Below are 12393 nucleotides of genomic sequence, written 5' to 3' on the forward strand. Positions count from 1 at the left end.
GCAAGTGATAGTTTAGGCTATAAACCAGACACAGCAAAAGTGATTTTTAAAACTAATAATATACAATTGTACTTTACTGTGATAAAGGTTCTAAAACTACATATATTTTAATGCTCCCAACTGTACACTTATAAGAGAAACAGAGTGGGTGTACGTTAGGAAAGTAAGATTATGATATTAGCAGGCTCATCTATCAAATCTGTTTTATTCTTTGAGATAACATAATTTTTTTTCCATCCTCAAAGCACATCATTGACTGCTATACTATACTAAGGAACTTGGACCAACTTTTGTGTAATCATTTTAACATTCTTTTGAGGTACTTAGAAAATCTGAACAACCAATGAATATTGATATTTTGGATTATATATAATGGGCTGTATATTAAAAACAGACTATTTTACTATATAATATTTAAAGTAGGAAGAAATCTAAGTTAAATAAAAATAATTCTGTGCTCAATAGTTTTGTATTCTGATCCTTATTTCTATTGCCTCTGGTCTCTAATATTCACTACACTCAACTGTTCTTATCTGTACCAACAAAAATTTCATTTTCATTTTTCAAAATCAAACCATTTTTTGGCAGTGTTAGGGATTGAACCTAGGGCCTCATGCATACTAGGAAAGCACTCTACCAGTGAGCCACATCCCTAGCCCTCATTTTTCAAAGTCAAGTTCATATTCAACTCCAACTTTGTCTAAGAACCTACCATGATCATCTTGGACACAAGTTCAATAATCATGCTTCCAAATACATATCACACATAAACATTCGTAATTATCACTGTAACAACATTTTAAGTACTTTAAAGCTTATGATGCAGTTTTCACTTATCACTTATGTGGGCCTCAAAAAAGCCATGCGATAACTAATTTTATCTACAAATGGCTCATTTCAGGTCTGGAGAATAAATGCATTATGTGAGAAAAGTAAAAGTATCTGTTTTAATGTGAGAAAACTAAAGTATAAAGAGGTTAGGTGACTTGATAAAGGCAACAAAAATCATTAGAAGAGGTTTAAATACATATCTTCATAGCCAACTATAACAGTGTTTATCATTCAGGGCAAAGTTCCAATCTCTGCAGTATAAAAACTTTTAAAGAATAGGAGTCACTTTTTTTTTTTTTTGATACTGGGGACTGAACCCAGGGGCACGTAACCACTAAGCCACATCCCCAGCCCTTTTTATTTCTTACTTTGAGACAGGGTCTTGCTAAATTCCTTTAGGGCCTTGCTAAATTGCTGAGGCTTGTCTTGAACTTATAATCCTTCTGCCTCAGCCTCCCAAGTTACTGGGATTATAGGTGTGTGTCACTGCACCCAACTAGGAATCTCTGTCTTTAACTACTATTAGTTTCAGAAATTCAGACTTTTCCTATGAATAAACCATGTGCTTTGTAAATTCATATTTAACACAACTATTTTATCTCCCTATTTATTTTGTTTCATGGCTACTTAACTAGAGACCTAGACAGGTGAATATCAAATCAAGTATTATCAAAATGGGAAAATACTTTGGGCACTAATATTACTATAAATTTTCAGTTTGGGTTTGATAAATGTTGCATACTAATTTGTTAGTAAATAATTTTAAAATAAAAAAATTGTGAGCTGGGTGTAGTGGCTTATACCTATAATCTCAGCTACTCAGTAGGAGGTATAGGCCAGAAGATCCCAAGTTTGAGGCCAGCCTAAGTATCTCAATGAGACTGTCTCAAAATAAAAAATAAAAGGGCTGGGGATATAGCTCAGTGGTAGAGTACCCCTGGATTTAATCAATGTACTGAAAAAAAGTCCTGTTCTCCATTAAATGAAATACATCAATTTAGCTACTACAGAAATAGTAATTTCTTTGAATATAGATAAAATGATTTCACTGGCACAATAATTTATTTTGGTTAATGAAGAACCTCATTATGGCAGACAAAGAACTGTAACTATTATTCAATTAGAAAATTTTACTATTCCCTCAATGGATATGTACTGAGTATTTACCATGTACAAATCACTATTTCTTTAGTTCTGTCATTTTATTATACTACTCTATAATGATATTTAACTACAATATCTACATCATTCATTTGAACAGAAAGATAATAGTCTATTAAGAAATCAACTATAACCATACATTTGTTCTCATACTAATGGACTTCCAAATAATATTTTATTTTTTAAATATTTAGAGCATTAGAAGACTTCTTTAACTCACAGAAATTGTACCAAGGTTTTTAAACCCATTGCTGGTTCCATGTGAGAATATACTCAAAGAATACATGCTAGCCAACTCAGTAGAAAAAATATTCAATTATTAAATATTATTTTATATAAAATCACCAAAGAAAGAATGATAAAATTATGGCATTTTCAGGCAAATGGATGAAACTGGAGAATATCATGCTAAGTGAGATAAGCCAATCTCAAAAAAACAAAGGACGAATGATATCGCTAATAAGTGGATGAGGACACATAATGGGGGGGTGGGAAGAGTTAGTGTTAGGGTTAGAGTTAGGTTTAGGGAGAGGGGCAAGAATGGAGGAAGGAAGGACTGTATAGAGGGAAAAGAGGGGTGGGAGCGGTGGGGGGGAAGGGGAAAAAAATAACAGAATGAATCAAACAACATTACCCTATGTAAATTTATGATTACACAAATGGTATGCCTTTACGCCATGTACAGACAGAGAAACAACATGTATCCCATTTGTTTACAATAAAAAAAAAATCACCAAAGAAAGGAATTCATAAATGATTAGGTCTAGCCAGATGTGGAAGTTAACACTTGTAATCTCGGTGACTCAAGAGGCTAAGGCAGGAAGATCACAAATTCAAGACCAACCATACACAATTTAGTGAGACCTTAAGCAACTTAGTTGAGACCCTGTCTCAAAATTAAAAAAAAAAAAACAATTAGATCTATTCTATTTTACAATGTATGAAAAAAAGAACACAAAGGTATGACTTCAAAACAGAATTTAATTCCCTATGTATATTCATCATGCCTACTTCTGTAATTTTTATTAAAAAATTCTGAATCAAACCTTCCAAAATTTTTTCAGTATACCTGAGGACAGTGGTGTTGTATCCTGGGTCGAGTCAAACAATAAGACTGAAGAATCATCTGATTCAACTTGTGACGAATTCTTTGAAAAATCCTGTAAAAAGTTACAGTTATTTTGTTTCATAAATTTTTATAACGGCAAATTTAACTGTGTGCCAACATAATGAAGAAAACCTTAATGATTAAATTACTTTGAACTATAAAACAAAAAGGTAATTACTAGTTTCTGCCAAAATTAGCCCCTATTAGGTAAGGATATATGGGAACTGTTTGCATTAGTTTTGTAATTTTTCTGGAAATTTAAAATTAGCTTGAAGTTAAAAGTTAAAAATTAAAAATTGTGATATTACTGGCAAAGTAGAGGTTATATTTTGGTACAACCTTTCTTTTTTCTTTGGTACTGGGAATTGAACTCAGGGGCACTCAACCACTGAGTCACATCCCCAGTCCTATTTTGTATTTTATTTAGAGACAGGGTCTCATTGAGTTGCTTAGTGCCTCGCCGTTACTAAGGCTGGCTTTGAACTCTTGATCCTCCTGCCTCAGCCTCCCAGGCTGCTGGGATTAAAGGCGTGTGCCACCACACCTGGCTTGGTACAACCTTTCTACGAGAAAATTTTATCAGTATCTTTCAAGGGTTTTCATAAGTTCATATCCTGTGATCCAATTATTCTACTTCTAAGATCTTATGATAAAGAAATGAAAATATTTACTGGAGAAGTATTTATAAGAGCAAGAAATAAAAGCTCATATCTGATAAAGAAGTGGCTAAATAAGATGACAGACTATCATTTGCCATCATACTTTTAAGAAATAATCTTTTTCTTTTGACAAAGAAAAATGTTTTCAATTCAGTGTTCAATGAAAAATGAGAAACAGGTTATCAAATCAATATTAACATGGCCCTGATCATGATACTCTATATACCACACTAACCATCTGCTGGAAACAAAAATCAGACAATAGGGTTTCTTTGTTTTCTAATCCCTTCCCACATTACATTACTTTTATAATGGGAATATAAAGATTTTGTTTGCTTGTTTTGTGCTTAAAAGTCGAGTTCAGTAGGTCATAAGAATTTTACTTGCTACTGTTTTATAACAACATTAATTTGTTAAGAAAAATATTGTGATCCAAACCATTCCATCCCTAGAATTTGAGGCATGACAAGCAGATTTCTATATGAGCCTTTATATTTATAATAGAAAAGTAATAATGGTTAAACTTAATTTTAACTGAGCACAATCTTATTGAAAGGTAAGTATTTTCTCTAAACAGTTGCAGTTAGAAATGGAAAATATTCTTTTGCAATTTCTAAAAATAGTTCTCTAACTGAAGTTCTCAAAGTTAATACTTTAAACCATTTCTGAGGTGACAAATCTGGTCAATTAAGTACCATAATTTCAGAGAACAGACACATTATTTGACAAATAACTTGTTAAAATAATTCTCCAATTAGAAATTTCTTATGTCTCATAATATGGTTCAGAAAGGTACCAGAAGAGGTGATGATTGGGATTTAGAACACCTGTCTATTTACTCAACCATGTAACTTTGGAAAAGTTACTTCTTAGTTTCAAGTCATTTACCTTTTCAACTGAAATAATAGCCACCAATAACTTAAAATGCATTTGCCTTTTTTCTTTCCTTTTCTTTCTTCTTTTTATTTTTTATTTTTGGCAGTACTGGGGTTTGAACCCAGAGGCACTATACTACTGAGCTACATTCCCTGGCCCTTTTTATTTTGAGAAAGGATCTCTAAGTTTGAGGGGATTACAGGGATGCCTAAGCTCCCAAATTCCTGGGATTATTGGCATGTGCCACCATGCTCAGTTGTACTTGCTTTCCTCATAGTACATGTATTATATTAAGTAGTTGTTACAATAATATTAATAAAGACCTTATATTATCTCCTATTTTATAAATAGGTAAGCTCAGACTTACTGTGATTAAATATGGTTCTTAGTACAACTCAGATTTTTGTTGATAAAGTAGCTGGGACTAGAACCCAGGCCTGCCAAAATGCAAAGCCTTTGCCCATAAGCTATAGCGCACTGACTTTATTTATTCATTCATTCGTTCATTTGTTTATTTTGTGCAACTGACTTTAAAAGTGATTCTAACCTCTATCATTTTCATTCTTTCTCTCTGTACCAGGGACTGAACCTCGGAGCACTTAACCAATGAGCTGCATTCCCGGCATCTTTTATTTTTCATTTTGAGACAGGGTCTCACTAAGTTGCTTAAGGCCTCATCAAGTTACTGAGGCTGGTCTTGAACTCACAATCCTCCTGAGTCATTGGGCTTACAGGTGTGTACTACTGGGTCCAGCTGAATCTAAAATTCTCAACCCTGGCTGTACAATATAATCGCCAGGAGAATTTTAAAATGTCAACACAGTAAAAAAGGCAAGTTTCTTAGTGTCATGACAATAGCTTTAACCTCCTGGACCCTTTAAAGAGTCTCAGGAACCTCAAGGTTCTGTGAACAATACCATTGCTTTATAGCAATGCTTCCATTTTTAAAAGAATATACTTAAATATACATAAAGATTTGTGAATAGGCACATTGTTAAAACTCAGGGTGAAATTGGACTGAAATCCCATTATCTAGCTGTGTGGCCTTGAGTGGATCATTTAGCCTTTCTGTGGCTGTTTCCTCAAACTTAAAATGGGGATAACAGTGCCCACCTCATAGGAATGGTCTAAGAAGTAAGACTAATATACACATATAATATATATATATATATATATATATATATATATATATGTATCTCAATACCAATGTCACAAAGAATTATACATATTACCATCCCCTGAAATGGTATTACTTTACCTATTTTAAGTTTTAAAAACTAAACAATGAAAGTATGTTCAGAATAAACAACTTTGGAACAATCTTCTCAGTTAAGAATACTTGTTTACCATCTTAAGTTGATTTCATAGAAGTAGAAAGTAGAACAAACATCACTAGAGGCTGGGAAGAGCAGTGGGGAAAGAGAATATTCAGAGGTTGGTACAAAAATACAATTATTTAACAGGAATAAGTTCTGGTGTTTTATAGCACAGTAAAGTGACTACACTTAATATTTCATTGTACATTGCAAAATAGCTAGAAGAAATAATTTAAATGTTCCCTACATAGGGAAAGGATTAATGTTTAAGGGGATGGATATGTTAATTGCTCTGATTTGAGCATTACATGTTGTATGCATGTACTGAAGTATCACATTATATCCCCAAATATGTACAACTATGTATTAATGAAATAATATTTTAAAAATTAAAATAAATAAAAATTGCCATTATATAATATTCATCACTAATTATACCTTTTTATTCTTATTTAGATTGCATAGTTTTCAATACTGTGCCTATTTAAACTTCCTGATTTAACCTGGTAGATAGTTTTATAGTTATTATTCTGGGTATTGGTTGAAGTATATCATAAAAGTGGGCACACTTTCTGAGGCAATTAGGCTTGTAATGGAATGGTAACTAGCTATGACAGTTCATAATTTTAACTTGGTATCCAATATGTCCCTGAACCCATTGTGTATTTTCAGAAATACTTACAGGTTTAGATGTATTCTGAACAACAGCAGAGCTTTGTGAAGATTTAGATTCAGGATGAAATCTAGGCAAGGCAGCCACTGGATTTGATGCTGGGTCTTTGTAGTGTTGACTTGTAGACTTGAATATATCAGGAATAGCTATATGTAAAATTATACCATATATTGAATATATTTTTACACCATCAATTTTGTCAAATTATTTCATTTTAAAGTTAAAGTAGTACATTAATACTGTACCTGAACCGAGTGAGTCATTTTTCATTCCCTTTGAAGATGAGCTGGAATTACCTCTGTTCAAAATATCTATAAAAATAATATTTCCTTTAAAATTCAATATTTTAATGAAATATATTAAAGTAATAAAAAACTTTCCAAAAGTATATCCATAAAAAACCAACAACAGAAATACATTTCTTTCCCTTAATGGTGACAAGCTTATGCTCAGTATCAAGGCCTTCCCCAATCTCTATGCCAAATTTACATTGCTAAATGCCTGGAAGTTTCATTAAGGGTGAGCTGACTGGACTACTCAATTCTTGATTACTCAGTACCATGACTCTTTTTTTTTTTTTTTTGGTATCGAGAATTGAACCCAGGGTTGCTTAACCAACGAGCCACATTTCCAGTCTTTTTTATTTCTTATTTTGAGACAGGGTCTCACTAAGTTGCTTAGGATCTTGCTAAATTGCTTTGGCTGGCCTAGAACTTGAGACACTCCTGCCTCAGCCTCCCCAGTCACTGGGATTACAGGCATATACAGTACCAATACTCTTGAGTTCTGAATGATAATTCTTTTTGGTACTGGGGATTGAACTGGGTGCTTTACCAATGAGCTACATCCCCAGCCATTTTATATTTTTTAAAATTTTTGAGACAGGGTCTCAATAAGTTGCTTAGGGCCTTGCTAAATTGTTGAGTCCAGCCTCAAACTTGCAATCCTCCTACCAAAGCCTATAGTCAGTGGGATTACAGGCATATGGCACTGCAACCAGGTGAACAGGAAATTTTCCTTTTTCATTTCCTAGTAGAAAGGAACCAAATCTATAACCAAAAAGAACAACAATAAAAGAAAAAGTAGAAGGCAGGTTGGGTTTGGCTGGCAGGCTATAAATTGCTGGCCCTTATTACAAGGATTAAAGACTATGTTCAACAGAATATTAAAAATATTCATTAAAAAAGAAAAGAACCAAATCTCATAAAATAATTATAAAAATTAAAAAGTCACAAAAAGTAGGGTTAGTTTTTGATCACTAGAGAACTCCTTCAGGAAAATAATTTTCTTTGTTGATTCAAACAACTTGGAATTGTTTTCATTCAGAAATTTCAAGGCAAGTATTTACTCAAATCATTAAAGAGTTATTCCTGCTGACCCAGTGGCACATGCTGTAACCCCAGAGGCTTGGGAGGCTGAGACAGGAGTATCACAAGTTCATGGCCAGCCTCAGATATTTAGTGAGACCCTGCTTCAAAATAAAAAATAAAAAGAGCTGGGGATGTAGCTCAGTGGCAAATTGCCCATGAGTTAAATACCCAGTATCCACTCCCCCAAAAGAGTTATTCCTACTTTATCAGTGGCTGTAGTCTACTGAACATAAGCTTTTAATACCTTCCCCCTGTGCTTTATGGTACTACTAAATTTTAGTTCATATTCCATTTGTTAAAAATATTTTATGATTTACACATAAAACATCAATAAAGTTATTTACATTTAAATTTTCAGTTAATAATTTAGAAATTCCACTGTTGTCTAATTCCCTTTTTGTTAGAATCATTTAAAATGAATAGGCACTATTCTAGTTGAATACTGTTAATAGTCATCTACAATTGATTTGCTGGAAGATGGGTATAGTCAGAAGGTTCAGCACATGTAAGTACACAGAACAGAGACTGTATAATCATGCAGCACCTATGCATTTTATAGCCATGAATCAAGATGACACTTTAATGAGGCAGCTGCCTATTATGTGAGAACCACTATAAGAAACTAACACAAACTTATTCAGTATATTCTGATATTTTAGGCAAAGCATTTCAAACACTTTTCTCTACATATGTGCTGAAGGGAGAAAAAGAAAAAATTCCAGACTACTTGGCTCCATTAATTAGCATTTCCCAATTAAGAGAATAAAGAGAGAGACTACAGAATGGAAGAAAATATTTTTGCCAGCTATTCTTCTGACATAGAATTAATATCCAGAATACATAAAGAACTCAAAAACCTTACCTCCAAAAGACTCCACAAATAACCCAATCAATAAATGGGCAAATGAACTAAATAGACACTTCTCAAAAGAAGAAATGTAAATGGCTAAGAAATACATAGAAAAGTATTCAATATCATTAGACATCAGGGAAATGCAAATTAAAACTACACTAAAATTTTATCTCACTCCAGTCAGAATGGCATTCACCAAGAATACAAATAACAAATGCTGGCAAGGATGTGGAGAAAAAGGAATACTTAAAGACACCTTTGGTGTGACTGTAAATTAGTGCAGACATTATGAAAATCAGTATGGAGGTTCCTCAAAAGATGAGAAATGGAATCACCTAGTGATAGGAATGACCCACATACACTTCTTGGTATTTATTCAAAAGAATTAAAGTCAGAATGTTATAGTAATATATTCATATTCATGTTTACAGCAGCATAATTCACAAAAGCCAAGTTATGAAACCAGTCTAGATGTCCATCAACAATTGAATGGATAAGTGGTATATATAGACCATGAAATTTTCTTCGGTCATTAAAGACCATTATGTCATTTTCAGGAAAATGGATAGAACTTGACAGCATTATGTTAAACTACACTCAAAGTCTAGGGTCAAATGTCTTCTCATATGTGGAAGCTAGAGAGAAAAAAAGGAAAAAGAAAATCAGGGGTGGTTTCCTCATGAAAATAGAAGGGAAACCAGCAGAGAAGAGAAAGGGAACCAGGGGTAATGGGGGGCGGTATACTGGTGAATGAAACTGACTAAATTGTATTAGTGAATAACAAATCCCACTTCAATATACAATTATAATATATCAATAAAAAATAGGATTTCTGGGCTGGGGATATAGCTCAGTTGGTAGAGTGCTTGCCTCACAAACATGTGGCCCTGGGTTCTATCCTCAGCATCACAAAAACAAAAAACAAAAAACAAAAGTAGGATTTCCAATCTCAAAAGGCCTATAATGTTGTCAAGTGATTTTAATCCTTAGTTAAATTATTTCTTCTCTTCTCACTTATGATATTTTAACCTCTCAAATCATTAGTCCCATCCCCAAACTCATCCCCATCAGGACTAACACAAGCTCTTACTAACCTTTACACTCCTTATTTCCAGCTCCTACAAAAAGAACATGTATATCAAGGACATATAAGAGCACCCACAGTTTTTTCCATTTGAAACAAAAGACAGACACTTTATGAAACCTCACTGAAGTAAATGCGTACTTGAAATGGCTGGTTTTGAACTTGATATCTCTCCAACAAAGATCAGCTCATCATCATCATCTTCATTTCTAGCTTCTTCTACTTTCTTCTGCCATGGTTCCAGCTCTTCTTCTTCACATTCCATGAAGAGTTCTGCCATTTTTGAATTATCTAATTTTCAAGCATTGAGAAACAACTCTTATTTTTGAAAAGAAAAATACTTGTTTTGCAATACAAAACATTGTGTAAGATATATTTAATAACCCTTAAAGCAATTACTGAATTTATATTTGTTACTGGTACATGGTAGCAAAAGTAAAAAACTCAGAACTCAATCTGCAAGATCTAAATTAGTAAACTTGGCTAGCTTAACAGATGATAGAGGACAGTAGCCAATAAATTTTAAAATCAAATCCAATCAAAGTTAGTTTGTTATATGATCAGGATATGATAATATCTACAAAAAGGATTGTACGTAACCATTATCTGAAAAAAAAATCCACCTGTATTAACAAAAGGGAGATAAACTAAGAATAAGGAGCGATAAGTAGGAAATACACTGATACAGATTCAGGAATACTAGGCAAAGAGCAAAGCAGGGATAAGGTCATAGACTGAAAATAGGGAAATTAAATGAAGCCTATTCCATACTAGGACACATTAGATATTTCTCAGTGGAAGAAATTAAGCAAAGAACATACTGTGAATACCATCAGGTTTTAAGTTCTGACTAAGAACACAGAGGGTCTTAGGAAGCATTTTAGTGCCTCATTCTTAAATATGAATATGGGCAACTCGTGTTGGCGCATACTTAGGAGGCTGAGGCAGGAAGATCCCAAGTTGAAAGTCAGCCTCAGCAACTTAGGCACTAAGTAACTAAATGAGACCCTGTTCCTAAATAAAATACAAAACAGGGCTGGGGATGTGGTTTAGTAGTTAAGCACCCCTGGATTCACTCCCCAGTACCAAAAAAAAAATATATATGGATATGGACTACCAATGAGCACCAGAAATGTGAGGAAAACCTCCAACAGAAAGACCCAAGCAACAAAACACATGAAGAGATCTTAAAGAAAACAGAGATAATACAAAGGAGAAAATATTAAAGAGAATAAAGTTGGTATCTTTATAAAGATAAGAATATAATAAAAAATAAAATCCAGGAAAAGATTAAAAATAAGACAGGAAAAATCCAGTACAAAAAACCCATATGCCAAAGTTGGGTAAATGTGGAACTGAAAAACAAAATATAAATATATATCAAATAGGGAAACCAAGATTATTAAAAAACCAATTTCAAGTGTATAACATTCATCTAATAAAAACACCACCAAAAGAATAGAGAGAAAGGAGAGGGGAGGGAATCAAAGGAAAGTATAAGAAAAATCCCCAGTTCTAAAGAATAAAGGGCCCATCATCAAGCAGCTCAATGATCAAGAAAAAATACACTGAGGGACATATCATGAAATTCAGAATGATGGAAATAAAGAGCATATACTAAAATTGAAGTGGATGGAGAAGAAAGTTAAAATCATGACAAAATAATTTTCTATACTCAATCTTTTCATCAAGCATAAGGTACATATTCTTTCATCAAGAATAAAGATCAGCAACATCAAAAAACTGATTTCCCCTTTGCCTTTTTTCAGGAAGAATCCATCATAATATGAGATTTAAGAAGGAAAATAAAGTATGCAAAAAGCATGACATTCAACCCAATACAAAAATAAAGGAAAGTCCTGGGAAAATTGTTTTTTGTTTGTTTTGTTTTGTTTTTCAGTGCTGGAAGTAGATCTCAGGGCCTTAAGCAGGTTAGGCAAGTGGTCTGCCATTGAGCCATATCCCTGGTACAATCAGGACAATAGTTGTTTGGTACTGGACAACCACCCACAGTAAATAAAGCAGAACATTATTTCAAGGGTTGACAACGTTTCCTGCAAAGGATTAAGTATTAAATTGTTAGATTATCTGACAGGTTTTACCATGTAAAAAAATCTAGCTAAGAGGGTATGGAAGGGTGTAGGAAGACTTTGCTATAGATCTTAACAAACAGCAAATTTAAAGGCAAAAAATGTTTAATTGCAGGATATGCAAAAAAGAGAAAAGAAAGTGTATCTAAAACATATTGATACCATGGTGCTATGCTCATCAGTGAACAATATTTATTATGGTCATCATAATAAAAACGTTGAATATGATTAAACTAAAACTTTAGATATAGCTATACTGGGAAATGCTTGGGGAGAGGGCTAAAGTGTAAGAAAAATGAAATTCTCACCTTCCTTTACAGAAAATCATTCGATAATGGCAAAAATTGACGTTTCAGGGTGGTTTTATACATA

At 33.2% G+C, this 12393-nt stretch overlaps 1 protein-coding gene across 4 annotated transcripts in view; it reads right to left on the reverse strand.

Moving 5' to 3' along the window:
• The window catches only part of Znf280c (zinc finger protein 280C), a 52479-nt gene that overhangs the window by 28058 nt on the left and 12028 nt on the right, over nt 1-12393 (reverse strand). For all 4 annotated transcript variants that reach the window (XM_047536398.1, XM_047536397.1, XM_047536400.1 and 1 more), the window contains 4 exons: nt 10073-10222; nt 6870-6935; nt 6634-6770; nt 3062-3152 (listed from right to left, as the gene is read on the reverse strand). In XM_047536398.1, the coding sequence (XP_047392354.1) occupies nt 3062-3152; nt 6634-6770; nt 6870-6935; nt 10073-10222 (444 nt within the window). The remainder of the gene's footprint in view (nt 1-3061; nt 3153-6633; nt 6771-6869; nt 6936-10072; nt 10223-12393) is intronic.

Source organism: Sciurus carolinensis, chromosome X (genome assembly GCF_902686445.1).
Source record: "Sciurus carolinensis chromosome X, mSciCar1.2, whole genome shotgun sequence".
Lineage (NCBI taxonomy): Eukaryota > Metazoa > Chordata > Mammalia > Rodentia > Sciuridae > Sciurus > Sciurus carolinensis.